Here is a 22,724-nt window from a genome sequence, read left to right as displayed (position 1 = left end):
TCTTTAACTGTATTTGTCCCTCTGCGTCTACCTGGCGCTTACCGGTCAGGAACAGGACGTCGCCACTCTGACTCTCCCTCACCTCGTTTCCTCCAGCCACTTTCTTCCCGCTCAGCCCATTCCTGTGTTAAATATTTTAATAATTTGAAAAAAGTTACTGTGCTCAGCATAAATTAGTAAACCACTCAGATCTCTCTTCCAAGATAATATATTTATAGGATGCTTCACACACACACACTTGCACGCACACACGCACACCTTCATTTGTGTTTACTAGAAAAAAGGCCATCTATTTAATGTTTCTACTGTACTCTTGATCAATAGATGCAACAGTGTGCAATCTTGCAAAGCTTAAACTTCATACGAGATACCTTGTTTGGTTTTTCTTCTGGTGCCCTCCTCTCCTCCTCCTTACGCCGCTCGCGCTCCTCAATTTCTTGTTGTCTGGCACGCTGCTTTCTTTCCTGTTCCTCCAGCTTGCGCAGACGCTCCTGGTATTCACGCTCTTCCTCCTCTCTTTGCTCCTGTTCCAAGCGTTCGCGCTCTTCCCGTTCTTAAAAAAAAAAATTTTTTTTAAAAAAGCAATTCAAAAAAAAATTTAGATCATTGAGAAAAAGCAATTACACATTACTTCAAGATTAAAAAAGAGAGCTATCATTTTATGATGGTTTTTTTTTTCATAATCTGCAAAGAAACTTAACGGTTAATTTAATCAAAGCAATGGAGGGTTAAAAAAAAGAGCAACCTTTTTTAAGCTGCTCCTCACGGATTCTTTGAGCTTCCTCCTCTTTTTGGTGATAGAAGGCCTTTCGTCTGTCCTCTTTACGCTGCTTCTTCCGCTCCTCAAGGCGCTTTTTCCTCTCCTCAACCAAGCGTTCTTGGAACTGCTTGAGTTTTTCCTGGATACATGAAAATTAAAGCTTAGCTACCTAAAATAACAACTTTAATAAACATGGAATTTCTACCTATATAAGTATTATTTTAAATGAAGAAAAAAATTAAGAACATTAAGAAATACTATATCATCAAATCGTTACTTTCTGAATCCTAACCTAACCGTGAAGCAAGTGAAGAGCAACAACACCTCTAATTCTAAACAATGATATACTGCCCATAACGGAAGCAGAATTATAACCTGCAAATCAATGACTGATTAAATGCCATGAAGTTAAAAGTTCTGTTTACCTCATAGATGAAGCTTCGAGCAGCTTTAATTTTGGAAAGGAAGTTCTCCTTGTCCTCCATCATCCTGGACATTCTCTGTTTGTGTTCTAGTGCTTTCTCACGCTCCATTTTCATGTTAGTGATCTGAAAACATATACACACACACCAAATTTTAGCTTTATTGCCCAAAACAACATTTGGGCGATGTCATTATCCAGGCATTAACAACACAAGACCTCAAAAAATATTGCAAGCTACAGTTAGAGAAAAAGTATGTTGGGGATTTGAGGCTACTTTTAGCCAAAAATTGAAACATGGACCAGAGGGCAAAGTAAATGGCATGTAATTCAGACAAGAGCAAAAAGCTATATGCAATTATTACCCTCTCTTCCTCCTGCAGCTCCCATAACTCCATGTCTTTGATGCGCTGCTCCTCATAGGCTTTTTTGATCAGAGGAATCTCCTCAAGGCGCTTGGCCCTCTCAAAGTAGTCAATCTGGAATATGTATAATAAAATTACTCTAGTGTAAGGTTTGGTTGTAGTCTACTCACCTGCACAGAATTAAACCTAATTCATGCACACATGTTAACCAGCATGCTTAGCATGTCATTAACAAGTCATTAAAGCAGTACCTTCTTCTCCTGGTTTTTCAGACGCTCCTGAAGTTCTTTCTTCTCCTTTTCAAGTTGTTCTACTTGTTTAGCCATGATGAAGTCAGGGTCCAGTTCCTCTAGATCCTACAACACAAAATGAAACCATTTCAACTAACAAAACACTTTAAAATGTTACTGCCATAGCATTTTTGGGGAAAAACAAAAAAAGGTTCTAAGTTAAAATGTCCACTGCCCTAACAAACTCAGTACCTCAATGTCAATGTCTTTGAAGGCTTTGGCTCCCAGCTCAGTCTTCTTAATCTGCTCCAGTCGCTCACGCACAGTCTTCTTCTTGATCTGCTCGTGTTCCTGCATGATGCGCTCCTTCTCTCGCTCTTTGGCCTCTTGTCGGAGTCGCTCCTCCTCTGCTTTGCGCACTTTCTGAAGTTCAGCCTCACGCTGCTCCAGCTCCTCTTTCTCCCTCTGGATGTTGAGGCTCTCCAGACGCTCCTTTCGCTCTTCAATTGTCTGTCGGCGTGCCAGAATGCGCTGGTGCTCTTTGCGGGCATTCTTCAAATAGGCTGTGATCGCCTGTTGTCTCTGTTCCTCATGGTCTTGCTGTGGACAAAGTTCGAATGGATCAATTAACTGAAAAATTAAACTAGGAAGCAGGGAGATAACGGATAAAACGGAGTGGCTCTCTTACCAGGATGGAAGCAGGTTTGATGACTTGGATGGCTTTGGCCAAGGAGGATGACATAGCAGTGAGCTGATTACGTATCTGTTCAGAGGGCATGTTCTGTAGGAATGGACCTACTGGGGAATCTTCTTTTGTAGAGTAGTTCAGATCAGAGCCAAAACTCAGGGTACGGGATGAATGATCAATGCGTACCTTTAGGTTTAATAAAAAATGTGTATAAATTTGATTATTTGGTGATTCTCTTACACATGCAAATACCCAAACACTAAAAATTACTCAGCACACATGCATGCTAAAAACAATTTAAGACAAGTGAAGGTGAGAAATTGATTAATTACAAAATTATTTTTATGGTACCTGCAGATCACAGTGCCGTGCTGCATCTACAATTGAGCGCTCCAGCTGGAAAGCGTCAACAAATGGTACCAGAGATGCCAACCTGCTGAACTCAATGCTCTGGTAGATCTGAGCCACCTGTTACATTTATTGCCGAAAGGAAAATGAAATGAAAATTAGCAAAGTAAGTGGGGCAGGCACACATTCTTCAAACAGGTAATCTGGGGGTAGATTAAACCAACTTGTTGCAGCAGTCTGAGGATTGTGTTGTTCTGCAGGTGAGGAACATACTGCTGCAGGTCTGACTCCTTTTCAGCTTGGTCTCTCACCCAGTTCAATACCTAAACAACAGGAATCACAAATGTGTTGTCATCAATAAAATCATGACATTGAAGACTTATGTGTCAACATAAATATGATCTTGAGCATGTAATTAATCTCAAATGCAATAAAATAACTGTGGTCACTTGCATAAACATATGTAAAGACTCTCAAAACTGTTATTTAATCTTCAGGCAGCTAGTAAAAAGTAATTACAAAAAAGGCTAAAATTAGAGTCTCCTACAGTTGAAGAATGAATTAATAGTCACACTACAAATGTAATGGGAAAAACTATCTTTGTAATTAAGAACACAGACTGAGTATTTTTTTCTAACTTGGAATAAATGGATTGGGTGTTTCACCAATATGCCTGGATTTTTTCTTGAATTGTAACTTTTAAATTTAATGTGTATAAATATTTATATTTTCTTTAAAAGGCAATCTTCTTAAGCAGGGGTCAACAAACTTGTTCCTAGAGGGCCAGCGTCATGCAGGTTTTAGCTTCAACCTTAATCAAACACACCTGTGGCCTGTTTTAGTAAGAAGATTCAACCAACTCAGAGTTTAAACTTGAAATCTGAGTTGATTTACAGAGAGAATAAAAACTCTGGAGTTTTCAGTTTCAGAACAGAAGATCTGAGTTGGGTCAATCAACTTTGAGTAGACCAACTCAGAGTTAAGCGTGCACACCGTGACTATAAAAAGGCATTATCAATGGAGCACAGATATTACGAGTGACCATGGCAACGCCTGAAAAAAAAGAGATCACTGTTTCTTTCTCCAGCTGAACTTGATGTGCTCAAGCAAAGTTATAGCAAATATGAGCATATATGTTAAAAAGCAACACTGCTGCATCAGTGAAACAGAGACAGTTAGCGTATGAAAACAGCTTGAGTAAATGTGCAATTTTACATGAAAGTTAAAACATTTGTGTAACATTATAAAATAAGTAATGTTCTGTGTGACATTTTTAAATTTTACACGTCCCCACTTTTATACACGTTGATCAGTTTTAATAGATTTAAAAGTGCACTTGTGTGTCTGCCTTTTTATTGATCAAGTGATAGAGGTTGATATGACATTTAAAATGTAAGCAAAACTAAACAAGTTTTTTTTTTTAATATTTCCATTAATCTAGTAAAATTACATGTCCCTGTCGAAGGTCAGTGAATTTAAGCTATTTGTTTATTAAGAGGACAAGCCGTTCTCGTACGTGACTGTTCTTTGTGTGACTAAAATGTAGACAAAAAATAGCTGTTTCCAACCAAATATGTTAATTACAAAAAAAAAAAAAAAATCACTTCCTGATTAAACAGCGCCAAATATCAACATTAAAAGCAGAATTTACTGCGGTAAAAGAAGCTGCATCAATCTTTGCTTTACTTAATAAATGAACTTGTGCCTCAGAAAACAATGCTGACACACAATAAACACGTGGGGGCGTTTGAAGCCATGAGACGCGGAGAACAGACACTTGCTCCAGACACTCTGAATGTCATTAATAATATACATAATACATTAATTATATACATTATACATATATAACAAGCTAAACAAGGTCTTTCTAGGAATACTTGAAACACCCAGGCAGGTGGTTTGAGACAAGTTGGAGCTAAACCCTGCAGGGCAACAGACCTCCAGGAACAAGATTGGTGGCCCCTGTTCTAAAGGATTTGCAGCTCCCCATGTTTTACTGTTTATAGTTGTTGTTGTTGTTAAAGTAAATACAAAGCATATGCAAGATCTGTAAGTCTCTTTTTGCATGAGAAATTATGCAAGTAATATTTTCTTTTGGAAACTCAAAATATATATAAAAAGGGTTGGACACTTGCAGCCAAGGGGTAAGCGGTCTTGCTTTTTATATTTAAAGTAGAGCGGTCAACATTTTTGTAACTGACTTAAGACTAAAAAGAAAGAATATTGTGACTAAGCTTAGTCTAAATAACAAGCTAAGTAATGACATCTTAAGGTTGATTTATACTACTGCATCAAGCGCACACGCATGCTACGGCGCAGCCTTCGCGTGGACGCATAGGCCTCGCCGATGCGCACCTCTCAAAAAAATGTAACTACACATTGCATGTATGAATACACAGCTATGCGTGTTGCATGCGCCGTGGGTCACACCGATCACTTGACACAAGTATAATCCAGGCTTTAAGGGCCAATCACACCAAACACATATTTTTGTGTTGAGGAGCATCTTCTGTTTTCTAACAAGTGTTTTTTTTTTTTTTTTTTTGGAACTGTTTTTATTTAAGTTTTTATAAACATAGTATACAAATAACATTTACTTAAAATGTTTACAATCACAAAAAAAAGGAAACAATTAGAAAGAAAATAATAATAGATATAAATTATTATAATAGATAAATAATAGTGACAGCTTAAAGAAAAAAAAATTATAAATAAAAAAAATAATAATTTTAATAAAAATAAAAAGGAGGGGTGGGATGAACAAATAAATACACTCTAATATAAAGGCAATAACTATGACAAAGACAAATCCCCTGACAGCCTTTCAAAAATCAACTATGTACATTTCGATTAATGCCCACGGCTGTTGAAAAAAGTCTGATTTCAGCAGCAAATCTGCAGTCATTTTCTCAATATATATATATATATATATATATATATATATATATATATATATATATATATTTCAACCTCTGTGTCCAGAGTTTTTTTTTTTTACAGTTTTCAGTATTTCTTTCACTTGTCTGTCTCATTCATTCACTCGGACATTAATTCCCAGCTCACGTAGTTGCAGAGCAGCATCCACCAGTGTAGAGAATGTCTTTACTCCCGTCTCAAGATAGATCCTTATCTGTGCTGGATAGACACACTGCACCCGCACATTCTTCGTCCTGAGCTGTTTCATGTCGTCTTGCACCTGTGCTCTTTTCTTCTGTAACTCTGGTGAGTAGTAATTGTCAAAGTAGAACCGTTTCACATTGTACATTACCTCGTTCTGTGACCAGGCGTGTCGTAGGATTGCATCTTTAACAGCAAACTCCAAGAATCTCACTATTATTGATCTAGGGGGTGCAGAGGGATCTATGTGCTCTTTCAATCTTTATGTACAATTCCTGAGGCAGTTGTAGAACCTTCACAGCCCTCGGGTACTTGGTATATTCTCAAATTATTTCGGCGAAGTCTATTTTGTAAGTCTTCGCATCTTTCTGTGCGATCCGCCTCACATTCCAGCGGATATCGATGTGCCCTTTCATGCCGCATCCCGGTCTCCTCAACAACTCTGATACGTTCCTCGGCCTCTAATTCTTTTTTCCAAACCGTTTATTTTGCATTTCGGGTCCTCAACTGAAGTCTCCAATTTTGTCAGTGATGTTTTCGTTTGTTTATGCCTGTCTTGATTTTCTCTTCGTTTCAAACGATTTCAGTTTGTCCATCCCTTCAGAAAGCTCGGGCACCCGCGGGCTAACATTAGCTTTAGCTTGTCCAGCAGGGCTAGGTGATTTTGTCGTCTCTTTCTCCGTATTTTAATTTTTTTTATGTACTCTTATATCTCGTCGACATACTCATTCTGAAAACTCTTCTTATATTAGAACTAGTTACCTGAATCAGGATTTATTAAAAAAATAAGATGGAGCTTAACTTTTAAGCGTGCGCCATCTCTATTGCGCCACCGGAAGGTCTAACAAGTGTTTTGAGCACCACTTATGCTCCCTGTGCCCCTCGCATTTTAATGAATTGCTGCACCTTGCATTTTTGCTGTTGCACACTGCGTTTTCATTTCCTAATCAAATGAAAGCAGAGCCGGGGTTTTCATTGCGGTGACAGCAGTGTTTGTGTTGTCAAGATGACTACAGTGACTTTTAAAGATGGAGGAGAAACTAGTAGTTGCTGTTTTTTGTTGTCCAGTATGTATTCTGTATGCCTTAAGAGATCTTGAATATCACAATACTATTAAATATTACAATTATAACAATATCAACAGCAACACACACATACACACAATATGCAGCTGATTCAGTTGTGGTGTAGTGATATAAAAAACACCACAAAACTGTTTTCCTTGTCAACAAAAAAGGCAGTGTGGTGTGCCTCATGTTTTTGAAACGTAAAAGTGTGTTAGGTGTGATCGGTCTCTTACGATGTTTGCTAACAGTATACAGTACAAGTGGAAAGTATTTCAAACTTATTCTCATCCATAAAACCTAGGAATTCAATTTCAATATTTTAGGACCTATACACTTCCTCTGTATAATAATTCAGTTAATAGAAATTAGTCTGGTAACAGTTTTAACAAAATAACATTATAATGTTCCACTCACCTTAGTCACTCTTCCACACAGTTTAAGAGGGTGAAAGTCCACCTCCAACCAGTTGTAGAGTTCTTTGACTTCAGGGACAACATACTGAAGCAGGTTAAACCTCACCTATGGTAAAGAAAACCCCCAAAATGTGTTATTTATAATATTTTTTTTTTTTCAAAAAAATCATAATGTTGCAATTAAAAAATTTCACATCACCATTTACTTAAAAGCTTTGGTTAAACTGACATTCAACAACAACAACTTACAACTTTATGTAAAAGATCAAAAAACTCTTAGGTTACAATAACATATTCACTTGTTCTTGAAAATTTCTTGAAGTCATAGGATTTTTAACAACATGAGGATTAGAAACAAAATGACCAATAATTAGATCAGTAAGACAAGAGATGGGCTATCCTAACCATGTCATTGATGAGACTCTGGCGGGTAGGTGGAGACTGGAGGCCAAGTAGAGTAGCCAGTCTGCGATGTTTCTCCACAATGATGCCATCCATGTCCAACAGCCGAGCAATATCAGTACGCTCAGGCGTGATGGGAATAGACAGAGTGGCCAAAAGCACTCGAGTAGACATTCTGAGGGAAAGTACAACAACAGGGTTTTAAACTTTTAAGTAAGTCTATTTGTTTGTGCCTAATCACAGAGTAAAACAAAATCTGATAAATATTCTTGATGGATGAAAATTGATTTTGCCATAAAGAACAGAGATTATTGGGCAGCAAGGTGGCGCAGCGGGTAGCGATGTCGCCTAACAGCAAGAAGGTCACTGATTCGAGCCTCGGCTGGGTCAGTTGGGATTTCTGTGTGGAATTGCCATGTTCTCCCTCAGTGTTTCCTCTGGGTGCTCTGGTTTCTCTCACACGTCAAAAGACTTGCGCTATATGTGAATTGAGTAAGCTAAATTGGCCGTAGTGTATGTGTGTGAATGTGAGTGTGTGGATGTTTCCCAGTGATGGGTTGCAGCTGGAAGGGCATCCGCTGCATACTAACATATACTGGATAAGCTGCCAGTTTATTTCGCTATAGCGACCCCTGATTAAAAAATGGGACTAAACTGAAAAAGAAAATGAATGAATACATGAACAGAAGATATTCTCCCAACATTAAAAAAAATTAACTGTTTGTTCTACAGTCTGGGGCAGACCCACTGCTGCAGACTTCTACATCAGGGGACTAAATATTTACAAAATGTATAAACTATATATAGACCCCTCCCTGACATTTGTTTTTAAATCCTTAAGAGTTCCTGCACAAACCGTAACACAAGTGAAATGATTCCACAAAGCATTTATTTCCAAATTGCTCATATTTAACACTTGCCTCTGCATCTCTTCTTGCGTGAGGTTCTTGCGCATTTCCCTGGAGAGGTGATAGAGTCGGTGTAGAGTACAGGAGTGGAACAGGGCATTGCCAGACTTCCAGAAAACTGTTGAGACTTTATTGTAGTAGTTGGCCATAAGCTGGGGTTTAGGGGGCTTTTTTGAGAGGGCAAACAATCCATGGATGTCTTCAACTGCTTTGAATGCTTCCTGCATGGGTTGCAAATCATACAAGCAAATGTAGTTACCAAGTCAAAGCTTGTGCAACATGTAGCAAGCACAAATCTCGAAGTGCAAATAAATAATCCCCCCACCCCCCTAACAGTCTCACTGTCCTTTTCTGTAATCAATAAAATGTAGTTTTTTTTTATGCTAAACACCTTCTTGTTTACTGACACAAATTTTAAAGCTTAAGTACAAAAGAAAATTTTAATTTAATGTATTTGTATGCAACACATTCCAATCAGGGTATAATGCATCAAGCATGACATACCTGCCACAGTTCCATGCTGATAGCACTGTCCAGCTGGACAAGACGAGTCTCCAGATGCATGGACTGGCTCTCAGGGTTGTTGAGGTTGATGGCAGTGCTCTGGTTGTGATGCCTCTGGATTTGCCCCAAGTGCATTCGCAGGTTGTCACACAGCTTACGGAACTCTGCTTTACGAGTGTACTGCAGGCAAAACTTAAATGCTGTACAAAAAAAATAAAGTATTAACAGTTTAAGTTTGAATACCTTAAATAAAAACAAATTATGGTCTTTGAATTCAACAAAGAATCCCACATTTTCATTAAACAGTTAAAATGGTTTTCAACACTGATGATCTGATGTTATCAGTATTTCACAATATTACCAATTGACTATTTATAATGTACTGAATGCAGTATTCCTGAGCATTAGAGATGCTATAGTTTAATCAAAACTATAATATAAATATAGATTTATATATATATTTATAGTTTATATATCACTCCACAGAACACTGAACTACATCAACAGGAACAAACTACATTACACAGAAATAAACATTATCTGTACCATTTGCTTAAACTCCAATAAGCAGGTGGTTTTGTCCTCACTGACCTTGCTGAGCAATGTCATGGTAAAGACGCTCCACTTTGGAGTTATTCCTTAACAGGTCCAGGCACTGACGGTAAGACTCCCACAGGAACTTGACCCAGGGTGTCAGCAGAAGTCTGTCAGTACGGTCCTGAGTGTCTTCACCACTGACGGCACTCAACAGAACACTGAAAAAAAACATTTTAGAAATTTAGAGCTTCAAACAGTCATTTATTACACAGAAAAAAATTATCTAGAAGGAGAAAAGGTCCCATTTTAGCCAAAGTGTAGCTCAAAATGAACAGTCATCGTTTATTCTTCTTAAATTAGTAGTTACCAACTACTGCATAGTTTGTTTTTTTTGTCCTTTATGTCGAGCAGCAAAATGAAGCTGAAACAGTTCTGAAACATCAAGAAGGTGAATAAAATAACTTAAAAATTAAAACTTAAAATTCCTTTAAAGCTGGAACTAATACTTTCATCATTTTGGTTGTTTTTAAATCAATAGTGTATACTTTACAGAAATTGATCATAGACGTCACTTCTAATTACTGATAAATTCTGAAATGCTTGATTAAATCACTGACAACCAATAGGTTTGAAGAAATGGTTTGAACTTTCAGATTCCCGTACCTTTCTGGGGTCTGAATGTTGTCCAAATCCTCAATGTCCAGAACCATCTGCTGAGACTCCTCTTTAGCGGTCTCGGTCTTCTCTTCCGCAAGTTTGAGGTAAGCACGGACGACATCCTCTAATGATTTGATATTCACCTAAACCACAAAAAAGTCAGCAATTCAGTGAAAAAGATAACGGACAATTGACTTGTCGGTTCTTTTACAAGCAAAAACTGCACAAATAACCAGAGAGAGAGGTTGTCTTCCTAATAAAATAAAATGGTTTAAAGTTTGTATGACTCTTAAACACTAGAATGTCAATTTGTGTCTTATTTTATTGTGAATTATAATTAAAACACAAACATAAATAAAAAATATATATTTAAAAAACTTTTGTTAAAATGGAAAATGAATTTTTATACCCATAAAAGAGCCCCTATTATGGGTTTTTGAGAATGACCTTTCATGGAGTGTTTAACACAGCTCTAAGTGAAGTGAAATATCCAGCTAAGGCTTAAATCTGAAAGTGGACAGTGTTTAAACTACTGATTCATCTATTAGAGTCGACTCATAGTGCTTCAAATTAATCGTCTTTATAAAGAGTCTTTAGGCGTTTCAATGTGACGTGGATACAAAACTTAAGCCCTACCAGTTGGTGTGCGCACAAACCCAGGAAAATTTTAACCATTTATTACACAAATGAGGGTTAATATGAATAATCACTAAACACTGCACTCTGACACAAAAGTGCATGTATTTGACCATTAAAGTGCTCTCAGTAAGATGGCGTTAGATGTGTGTGCTCTGCTCGTCTCCAAGGCTAAGCGTGCGCACACACAACAGCATGCGCTGTTTTGCGCATTTAAAAACATAAATGATTTAAAATGTACATCGATAAATGATGCACACCCCATGCTGCAGAAGTTACATGCTTTTAATCATTTTCACATGGAACTGAGCTTTGCAGAGCAACAAATGTGTACAACTAGAAAGGAGGCGGTATATGATGCAATAATCGTTTATTATGACTAAAGGGTCACGAAACACAAAAATACATTTTTTGAGCTGTTGACAGTCATATGTGTCCCACGCTGCTAAACACACTATTAGGACACATATATTGCACTAAAAAGTGAAAATCTGTTGTTTTTGCATTATTTCGAGCAAATTCGTTCTTGCGGTTTAAAACTTATTTTAGAAGCTGCGTCATGGCGATTAGATCCTTGCGTGTATTCCAGAATGTAGACTGGCTGTCTGTATCTGGGAGTACATTGTGACGTCTCCGAGCGTGCTGCATTCATTCATGAGAAAGGCTTGGTTTTAACCAATCAGCGCTCTATTGTGTATGCGGTGCAACTTCATTAACCAGTTAAACTCTGCTGCTATTTTGGGATTTCTGCCTGGATCATTTTAAAGAAAACCCTTTAAATTTTCATAAAACACTATTGAAAGTGTTTAAAATATCTGTATATGTTGTCTGTGTTATAATAAACACCTAAAAGAAAAAAAGAGGCGCTTTTTGTATTTTTTTTTTATGAACTCAAATTTGAAAGTGTTCTTTTTAGGTTCTGTGTGGTCTAGCGGAGATGTAATTAATTTTGGTGGTTCCTGCACATGCCTGTAATCATAAGAAAAAAGAAAAATGTGTCTACCATAATCTATGCAAAAGTTATTGCATTCCAACTGATGAGAGGTGCTATACAAGCCACAGGGACCGATCATTGTATTTATATTTCACTATTCTTTTGTTTGATCAAACATGATTCACTCAGTTTGAACCACGTCAGACATATAAGAGGATTACTTATGCACATCACCTCAAAAACAGAGGAGAATGGCCCTGAAGTGCACAGCATAAGGTAAGAGATGACAGCTGTCTAAGCTATCTGGGGTTGCTTAGTGATCATAAATGTATTGTTTTCATTTCTGCACCATGGAAACACTGCAATTCATTTGGCAACTGTTTGATATGTGAATATAATTCAGTAAAAAGAATGCTAGAACCGTATGAGCACAAGCAAGAGCTTTCATTTGAGCTATAACTTGTACATGTGTCATGAAAAATATGATGTATGTATTTTTTTATTTAATGCCATGTCAGCAACCAAGGCTATTTTCATGGCAGGAATCTTTCAACAATAAATATACAATTTAAAAATCAACAAACAAAATAAAACAATTAAATAAGATTTTTTTTGTGTAAATACATGATAAAAATTCTAAAATCTTTTCTGGTTCAATTTGGTTAAAAATGTCCTTAAAAGAGTAAAAAGAGAAAAATATGAAAATGAACCAATGTAATATACCTAGCTCGGGTATCCAAAATAGTGTGTATTAAAGTGTAAATAACTTTTGTACAGTAGAATAAAAACCAAAGTGATGTGCATATGTGCATAAAATATAGGTTCTACACTTTCAAACGAAACCACTTACGGGGGTCTAGTGCAATGCTAGCCCTTTAAATCTTAAACCGAAAGTCGATGACGTCACAGAGTTTAAGTGGTTAATATGCATGATAGCTTTGAAGACTGTTTTTACCTGTACAGTGTTCAGATGGCAGAGACGCCATGTTGTGTTGCCAAAACAAGTGGTAAAAGAATTGTTTGGAGATACGGGTCATCAGTGTTGCCTTTATAATTTGCTGCAATGAAGGTTTTGTTTTCATTTTCCCGCTATAAGAGTACAGCTGGACTCACGTGTCCATTTTGTCCACGTCTAACATTTTGTATCCGAGAGCTTTTCTCATCTGGAAATGGTGAAATCGGGATTTGCTGCTCGTCTTCTTTGAAAAATGACACGGCTTCAGTTGGTGTTGATTGTCCTGTCTCTACAGATGGTTGGATTGGTAAGCGATCGATTAGTGGTCTTTGTTTGTTTATTCAGATGGCAAAGTTAGTTTGTATCGTCAGCAGTACTCTTTCAGTGTATAAAGACATAACTTAGTCAAAATGATTTCTAAGTTACTAAGTTTATAGTACGTTAATATCGCTTCAATATTATAGACCGAAAGATCTGCTATAAATGCAGCTCTCAGAGTGTAAACATGTAAACACTGCAATTAAACTTTCCGTCGAGGATTTGCCACATTTTGACACAGGAACAACACACACTGCTTTCTGACGCAACCTACTGAGTGCATTTAAGTTGCAGAGAAATGCAAAGGGATTTTTCCCCCATTCGTCGTGCAGTATCAAACATATGGAATCAGTTTAGTCTCAAAAGAAATTCATGCAAAAGACACGATGTACACATGCGTAGCCAAATTCACGTGCATAAAATCAAATTCACGTGGGTAAAATATTTATTTATATTCACAAAAAAGAGCGGAGCTGCTGCAAAATAATGGATAAAAAGTGTGAGGCTATGGTCAAATAATTAAATAAATGAAAAAAAGTGCGACTGCTGCTTTCTCTGTTCGCCATGCTGGAGAGAAACAGTCTGCGCAAATGAAGTGCAGAGTTGGTGTCATTGACTACAGCTCTCATCTGATTGGCTGAAAGGTACGAGTTACCCTGCCTCTGGCAGGAAAGTCTCAAAAATACTCACACACGTATCCAGGTGGAGTCGTACGTGAAAGAGGATTTGCACATTCTCATTCAGGATAAACTCGCAAGTTTTAAACATTCAAAACTTTTTGTACACTCTTATACATTTGCAAATGGTGTTATGCATTTGTGAAACATTTTATGAAAATGTATTTTTATTTTGAGCACGTGAAAATTTTTGTGAATATAAATAAATATTTTACGCACATGAATTTGATTTTATGCACGTGAATTTGGCTACGCATGTGTACATCGTGTCTTTTGCATGAATTTCTTTTGAGACTAAACTGATTCCATATCAAACATTCCATTTAAAATACACACTTCCTGCAGTTCCTCGAATCAAATTTCTCATTTGTCACGAGGGGCATGTATGTAATGTTCCTGAATGAAAGTGCCAAACTGCTGTTAAAGTCCACCATTTAATAATTTGGAACATAATTCGATTACTGATGTCCATGTAAACAGTCACTGTCTTTCTCCCCTGCGTCTGTGTTTGTTTTGGCTCTGTGAAAATCAGCATGTGCCTAAATCAAAACTCCCATTTTCATGCAAATGTTTATGCACGATCCCTCTTTCCCTGCTCCAACACTCCCCCATAAACAGAGCTAGACACACTCACTTTCCTGACTTTTTCCAAACTAAAAATAATAAACCCAGTTTGGAACAAGTAAAGGTGAGTTAATGGTCACAGAATTTTCAGTTTTGGATGAATTAGGGTGAAATATACTTTAATATATTTTATTTAGGGATGCTAACGATTACTTGATGTTCTATTGATTGTCAATAACACTTTAATCGATAGATCTTATCGATGAGACTGATTAAACATGGACATGTAAAGGTTTAGTTATGCTTTGCGCTGTGAGACACGTCCACGCATTACATAATCAAGTGTGTGCAGTTATATCCGCGGATGTTTTAACAAAATTTGTCTGACAGACTATCACAAATAGGCCTATGCAGACTCTTATTTTACAAATCGCGCATCACAACAAAAACATGTGGGGAGCCGTAAAGGTTGTATTTTTGCCTCCTGTTAGGGATGCGTAAATGACAGTTTTATCTGCGGGCGCTGCGGATAAACCGCGGGTCGGGTAATAAAAAAAATACATTATAACTAGCTAATTGCAGGTCAGTTGCGGGTGTAGAGCGGGACATGGCAGTAGATCAGTGAAAAAGCAGAGAGCCAGCTTAGCATTATTCACTGCAGTCTTAGCATTAGTCACTGAAGTCTGACTTCCATTTTGCAAACACGTAGAAAATGTATTGTTAAAGACATCAGGTAAGAGGTGAATGTCATCTTTATCAGGGCTCGACAATAAGGACTGCCCGATGGCCCGGGGCCAGAGTGCGAGACACTCGGGCCAGTGTACAGAATGTTACTGGCCCGATCGGGCCAGTGCTGCCTTTTTGCCAGCCAGATCGAGCCAGAGCTGCGTGCTGCGACTGTCTGTCAATTGTGTGCAAATACAATCTTACGGTGCTTTCACACATAGATGTTTGTTTCGGAATCGGTCTCGTTTCACCCCTTAGCGCGTTTTTTTTTTGGCATATATCCAGCAGTTGCGCTCGCTTCCGCGCCAAATCAATCAGTCCAAGATCGCCTGAATGAGACGCGGTCTCTGTCCTATTGAGCGGATTGATTGTAGCGAGAAAACAAAACAATGCAACGAACTAACGACCCAGGCTATATCACAGTGTATTATGATTGTGTATTAGCCATATATACGGCTATATGAAGAGAGAATGATGAGCTGGGCGAGATGTCATTCTTACCGGTAAATGCGAAAGTGAAAGCATGCTGAAATAATACCGAGAGCTGTTTATCCAGCCTGATCTCGGTTTATCCGTCAGGAAAATTGACCGAAATTACTATCTGTTAATTTTTCAATATTTTAATCGTATAATATGTTGTATTAGGCCTGTTGTTTTGTTCATGACAGCTCGAAAGAAAGACAGCTGTTTTGACAGCTCGAAAGAAAGATTTACATTGATCTGATGCAGTCTCGGTTCATCTGCTATGTCTCTCTATAATTTAAGCCTAAAATACAGAATTATAGTCAACGTTTCTTTAATAGATTGATTAATTCAATAGATCTATTTCTACAAAACCTGACAATTGAAATGAGGCTCTGTATATATGAGAAAGTCTGACCTCGATTTGTATTCGGTGACGATGTCTGTGGGTTGTTAAAATTTTAGTGCACATTTTCACTTATAAAATATTCTATACACAACTGGTCAAAAGTTTGGGGTCAGTGTGATTAAATATGTTAAAACAAGCTTCTTCTGCTCACCAAGGCTGCAATTATTTTATCATAAATACAAATTGTGAAATGTTGCACTATAAAATAACTGTTCAAAAGTAGTTTATCATATAATTTATTCATTTATTCCAGTGATTTTAAAGATGAAATTTCAGCTTCATTACTCCAGTCACATGATCCTTCAGAAATCACTAATATTAATTATTATTATATTTATTAGTGGTAATAGTTATAAAATCAATAATGTCTGGAGTAATGATTTTATTTGAAACTACATACAATAACAAAGCAGTTATTTAAAATGTTGATAAATATTTAACAATTAAACCTTTTTTTACATTTATAAATACAGCCTTGATGAACTGAATAATTTTCCTTAAAAAACATTTTAAAAATTACCGTAAATATATATACAGATTTATTAGCCCCCTTTTGTTTTTTGTTTTTAAAATATTTCCTAAATGATGTTTAACAGAGCAAAGAAATGTTGATAGTTTGTCTGATAATATTTTTTCCGCTGAACAAAATCTTATTTGTTTTATTTTGGCTAGAATAAAAGCAGTTTTTAACCATTTTAAGGTAAAATTTATTAGCCTCTTAAGCTAATTGTTTTTCAGACTGTCTACAGAACAAACCATCATTATACAATAACTTGCCTAACTACCCTAACCTGCCTAGTTAACCTAATTACCCTAGTTAAGCCTTTAAATGTCACTTTAAGCTGTATAGAAGTGTATTGAAGAATATCTAGTAAAATATTATTTACAGTCATCATGACAAAGATAAAATAAATCAGTTATTAGAGATGAGTTATTAAAACTATTATGTTTAGAAATGTGCTGAGAAAATCTGTTCTCTGTTAAATAGAAATTGGGGAAAAAAATAAACAGGGGTGCTAATAATTTAGGGGGACTAATAACTCTGAAATCAACTGTGTGTGTGTGTGTGTGTGTGTGTGTGTGTGTGTGTGTGTGTGTGTGTGTGTGTGTGTGTGTGTGTGTGTGTGTGTGTGTGTGTGTGTGTACACACACACACACACACACACACACACACACACACACACACACACACACACACACACACATTCAAATAGCAATTAACTTCTTTTTTTTTTGGGTGGGGCCAGTGAAAATTTGGGCAGGGCAAGTAAAAATCAGAACCACTGGCCCGATCGGGCCAGTAGAAAAAATCCTTAGCGTTGAACCCTGTTTATATTTATTTTATTCAGAATAGGGAAGAATAGGGCTTTAATGTTTTTTCATATTCGTTGGAAGCCAAAATCGAAATCAAAACTGGATTTTCGATTAATTACACAGCCCTACTAGACACACACTGTAGCAGACGCCGGTTGAATGAAGTCACTCTGTGCTCAGCTGGATATTATTGAAAGTAAGGGTAAGTTAGTGTTATTTTCTCTACCCAAAGATGAAACTGTAAAAAACTGTAAAAAAATAGTGGAAGGCCTTTATGTTCATGCAACAAAATGTCAACTTCCATTAATCAAAACTTTTTGCTTTGATCTGGTACACTAATGCTGCACAATATATCGTTTCAGCATCATTCGCAATGGTCACATCGTGAGTACACGGAATGTTGGGTCTGGATTATAATTTATCTTTTTTTTTTTTTTTTTTTTAGGCATGTGACTGTGTGTGGGGTTTAAAACAGTTCAGGCATAACTAGGGCTGGGCGATTTGGCAAAAAAAAAAAAAAAGGTTTTTTATAAAGTTTGACCGATTCACGATTTAGATTTCTTATCTTTTTTTTTTTATTGTGTTACTAGTCTTCTCAAAACATTACAACAACATGACTGAAGTAACATTCTCTTTAAAAGTAACTTGAAAAACCATCTGGTTAAGGAACATTGTATTTTTAATGGCCATGTCATACAAAAATTGGTCACGGTGTAAATAAATATAAAACAAATTCACAAGTTAATTAGCGTTGCTGAAGATTTGAATAAGAAATATTTGTGTAAATATTGCACTTGCACGAATACAGAGGTATTTTTTGCAAGTTTTGCTGAGCCTAGGAAAGATTGGCTGTCAGCTCGGCTTTGACTTTGTCTTCTTCTGATTGAATGACAGGTTGTAAAGCTGCTGCCTTTTCCTTAAAAAGATACAGTGGAAGAAAAGGACTGAACATGGAAACTGTAAAGCCTAATTTAACCCAATGTGTTAAGTTGTGAACGTATAGCAGGAGCAAATACAAGCACCAGATGTGTGTCTAATATAAACTTATATATTTAATCTATTTTTCTTTTCCCCCCTTTTAAATACCGATCATTTGATGCGCTTTGCACCACTCTCTGCATTATGCTGCCTGATCTGTCTGGTTTTCAACTAGGTCCGCTAAATGACGTCTTGGGGCGGGTACTTTCATTTTCACTGCTACTGACCCTCACCTCTGCTCGTGTTCAAACCAAAAGATCGGCGCGGTTTTTCACATGGCAGGCTTTTACGTCCTTCATACATGTTGAGATCGAGTTTATCGACTTGATAAGGGAATGTCTTGACAATCCACACAGACGTGACTCAGACTAATGCAACAAGTAAAATCCTACATGACTTCACGCTTTAACAGGCAGTCAAGCAGGTCGCACACCAGAAGCGCCGCAACACGGCGTGCACATGACAGTTTAAACTATCACACACCAAATGTGCATATTCGCATGATATTTAACATGAAACTAATCAGATGGCACTCTGTGGCGCGGCTGAAATGTGAACTGCTTCGTGAATCGTGGCTGGGCGGCGCTGGTGTGTGTATAGAAACCTGTTTAGAATTCTAAAATCCATGGCGCTGCGGTGCTGCGCGTCGCGTCGCTAAAAAGCGCTTCTGGTGTGCTTCCTGCTTCATAGAGAGAACCAAAGCGCATTGGTGCCATTATAATGTATTAAATATACATATATTTTTAAAAATCGCGATTTCTTGATTTGATTCAAAATTTAATAGTCTTAAAACATACATTTAAATTAATCGAAAAAAATCTGAAAAGTCGCCCAGCCTTAGGCATAACAAATTGAACCATTTGTAACTTTTTTACCGTTGAAAAGGAATCTTACTGAATTATTTAAAAAAACGTAGACTATGTAGTATTACTATACATTACATTATTCAATTACTGTATACCTGAATACTCCTTGGAAATCAATTCAATGCTGTTTATTTAATTTGTATCTTGTGGATTGTTTATTTATAAATTCTTCCCAAATAGTTATTCAACTCATCTGGTGGAATTGTAATAATATTGCATTATATAATCGTTGAATCAAAAAAATTATAATAATAAAATAAAAAATACTGCAATGTCCGATTTTACAACATTGTGTAGTCCTAATAAAATCATCCATCCTTATACGTTCACATCAAGCTGACTTTAAAGCGTCTAACTTCCTTCTGAAATTTTAAATTCTAGTTATGAACAGCAAAGTTCTGTATTCTGTAAAACTGCTTAGTAGCTCATTCAAAGGCTTCTGAATCTTTGTCCTTTACTTGTGCATGTTAAAATCAAATAATTCGGCAATAATAGAAAGTATTGAAACAGAATATAACCAAATGTCCGAAACTTAGAAAAAATTCTATCACACACACTTTTACTGTTCAAATAATCAAACTGTTAACTTTGTTTATTACATGCAAAACTTATAATAGCTAGCTTTCGGAAAAATACAGAAAGCCCGCATTTTGGACAATGGTTGCTGGGATTGTCTTATTATTTGGCTTAAGAACAAATCAAGAAAAAAACTTAATTTTTTCAAAATCTGGAATCCTGTTGTAGGATTCCTGAAAAAGCTGATAAAAAAATCTTTTCTCTGTATAACTTGTATCATCCGCTATTGATAAAACGTGGTTGTTATTTTATGATGTACCTTAATATTGTATGTGTAAGTACATGCATTTACTTATGTATAAGTATGTGTGTGTGTGTGTGTGTGTGTATATATATATATATATATATATATATATATATATATTTTTTTTTTTTTTTTTTTTTTTTTTTTTACTATTTATTATTATTATGTATGTTTGGTTTTGATTTATGTTGTACATGTTAAAAGCTACTAAAGTCATTAAAGACTTTTTTTATCTACAATAATATGAAGTGAAGACGTTAGCTGAATGCTATTAAAATCCATAGATATCACTGTCAGTTCATAAGGCTATTATCACTATCTATGACAAGCAGATGTAATATGACTGGTTTTTCTGTTTGTTCACATGACAAATGAACTCAACTGTAAATATAAAAAAGGGGTACAAACCTGCTGACAGATGTTTTTGTACTGATACAGTCCCTCCTTTGCCAAGTGACTCTTGCGGAGATCCACACAGAGCTCCAGGTACTTGAGCATGATGGGCTCGTGGATCTTTTGCCATGTTCGATGCTTTTTGCTCTTGATGACATCGTAGAGCACATCTAAAGCTGGCTGCTTTTTACCAACTTCGAGAAACTCTGAGAAAGAGAAACAAAAAGATGGTCACAACCTGAAGAAATTTGCTCACTTTTGACATGAACAATGAAAATGTGGTTACTACATACTTTCACCTAACCTTTGCTTTATTTAGAGCAATTCTATTATTTGTTTGAAGATGAAAATCCTGAAATTCTATTTTAAAAGATGGCACTAGATTTATTTGTTTTTTTAAAGAGACAATTGTGCATACAGTGCTCAGCATATACAAGTACTTCCCTCACAAATCTATCTTTTAAGTTCATATTTTTAAAAGGAAGCTATGCAATATTATATTTGTGCATACATACATTAGGTTAGTCAATACTAAAGCCAAATCTGGAGCTTATCTAACAAAAACACTCATGATAACAGTCCAAACAATAGTACATCCAAATTTATAAGTTATTGAAAAATGTTAAATACAAATTTTAAAAAGAGGAAGGATAAAGAGAAGCAAAAAAAAAATGAAAATGTTAGTTGAAATTTTGTAGGTTGTAATTTTTTTATTTTGCAATATTTAGCTTGAATTTAATTGTATTATCTTTTAATTTTGAAATATGTTTGGTGACTAAAATATTATTTTAGTAAATATATGTTTAATAAATCTGTTTTGTTTAAATGCACCAAAATAAATTGTCTATATTCACTGACAATTGGATAAAAATATTCATTTTCAAAATGTGGTGTACTCAATTATGCTGAGCACAGTATTTATTGTGAATGCACTTTGAATTATAGATGTCTCTCTGAAAACATTATGTGTGTCAGTAGTACAAATGTAAGCACTTTCAGTATAATTTACAACAAAAGTTTTCATATTCAGTATGTTTTTAATACTTGGCAATTTCTTCACGTACAAGTGAAAACTTATGAGTAAGAAAAAACAAAAATATGAATTAAATTACTTTAATAATCAATCCTTCATCATTCTTTGTATACATTACTCTTATCATCTGGCTCCTGATTAGTTTGGTTTTTGTACGTCTTTTGTTAACCCTGTTACTATGGTTTTAAAACTATGCATATTATTAGGCATGAATAAAAAAGGAATAAGGTCAAACGTTGTTAAACCTAATCGCAGGTGCACAATGGTGCCACTCCGCTCACATTTTTGTTCATTTAACAGCGAATTTTCTTATCATTTATAAATTAGCAGACGAGTCTTTTCATTTTCGTCGCATATCGTCAGCAAATCCTCAACCCAAGTTACATAAACTACAAACGTTAGTTGTCACCGCTAAGCTAACGTTGGAATAGCTTGCTAACACGCACGCCAACAACAAAAACGGTTTCTTGTTTACTTTTTAGCCAATATGCCTATATTTCTAATCTATATCTTCTCTTTAAGTTCATTATGAAAAAGTAGAGGAGACACGGTAATACATTACATTTAACGCTCTTCTTCATACATGACACGCAGGCCCAGTAACTTAACTGTGACATCCGGCCTGCACGAGCCCGATGGAAATATGGCTTCTCTAGCACGCGCCATATCGAGCTAACGGCTAAATGCACGACTGCAGTCTACAGACCACCGGGAACAATATTCACTCACCGTTCGCTCGTTTGAGAGCGTTCTCCGGTCGCTGGAAATAGGCTGGCATGGTTGTGGCTTGCTAGCAGGCAGTTTTTAGGTAGTCGAGGCTGTTTTATTGACTCTGCCTGTCCATCCGCGCTGTGACTTACCGCTGCGCTAGCGAGAAAGGACTCGCGCACGTGAACTGCGCCAGCGAGGAGGACAAGAGTTCCCGTATGTGCGCGTTTCTGCACACGCGCAGCTCCAGTATTTTTTTTTTTTTTTTTTTTTTTTGTAAATATTTACCAATATAGTACAAGAGAATACTTCTCACAACAATTATGAACAAAATAATAATAAAATAAGATGAGAGAAATATCTCAGTTATACAAAGTATAAACATATGCCAGGGGAATTTTTTAAACTGTAAATTATGCAAAAATTATATGGGACCTTGTTCTAAACCAACGGGAATATTGGGTGGACATTTAAATATCCGTATAGTTTCGAAAAGTAATCAACTGGAACATTT

The 22,724-nt window shown here is 36.3% G+C and overlaps 1 protein-coding gene across 2 annotated transcripts in view; it reads right to left on the bottom strand.

Annotated features, from left to right (window-relative positions):
• Positions 1-22,404, bottom strand: part of eif3s10 (eukaryotic translation initiation factor 3, subunit 10 (theta)) — a 33,703-nt gene extending 11,299 nt beyond the window's left edge. The window contains exons 1-18 of one of the 2 annotated variants that reach the window (XM_005156611.4): positions 22,232-22,404; positions 20,485-20,675; positions 10,424-10,560; positions 9,815-9,978; positions 9,224-9,423; positions 8,732-8,940; positions 7,815-7,986; positions 7,411-7,515; positions 3,037-3,135; positions 2,816-2,932; positions 2,465-2,650; positions 2,029-2,376; positions 1,798-1,902; positions 1,547-1,660; positions 1,186-1,308; positions 746-899; positions 372-553; positions 43-122 (exon numbers count right to left, since the gene is read on the bottom strand). In XM_005156611.4, the coding sequence (XP_005156668.1) occupies positions 43-122; positions 372-553; positions 746-899; positions 1,186-1,308; positions 1,547-1,660; positions 1,798-1,902; positions 2,029-2,376; positions 2,465-2,650; positions 2,816-2,932; positions 3,037-3,135; positions 7,411-7,515; positions 7,815-7,986; positions 8,732-8,940; positions 9,224-9,423; positions 9,815-9,978; positions 10,424-10,560; positions 20,485-20,675; positions 22,232-22,280 (2,735 nt within the window). In that variant the 5' untranslated portion in view covers positions 22,281-22,404. 2 annotated transcript variants of the gene reach the window in all.
• Between the last annotated feature and the right edge of the window lie 320 nt (positions 22,405-22,724).

The sequence above is a fragment of the Danio rerio genome, chromosome 13 (genome assembly GCF_049306965.1).
Source record: "Danio rerio strain Tuebingen ecotype United States chromosome 13, GRCz12tu, whole genome shotgun sequence".
In the NCBI taxonomy this organism is placed as follows: domain Eukaryota; kingdom Metazoa; phylum Chordata; class Actinopteri; order Cypriniformes; family Danionidae; genus Danio; species Danio rerio.
The sequence above is the reverse complement of the archived record's forward strand: the minus strand, read 5'-3'. Positions and strand labels throughout refer to the sequence as shown.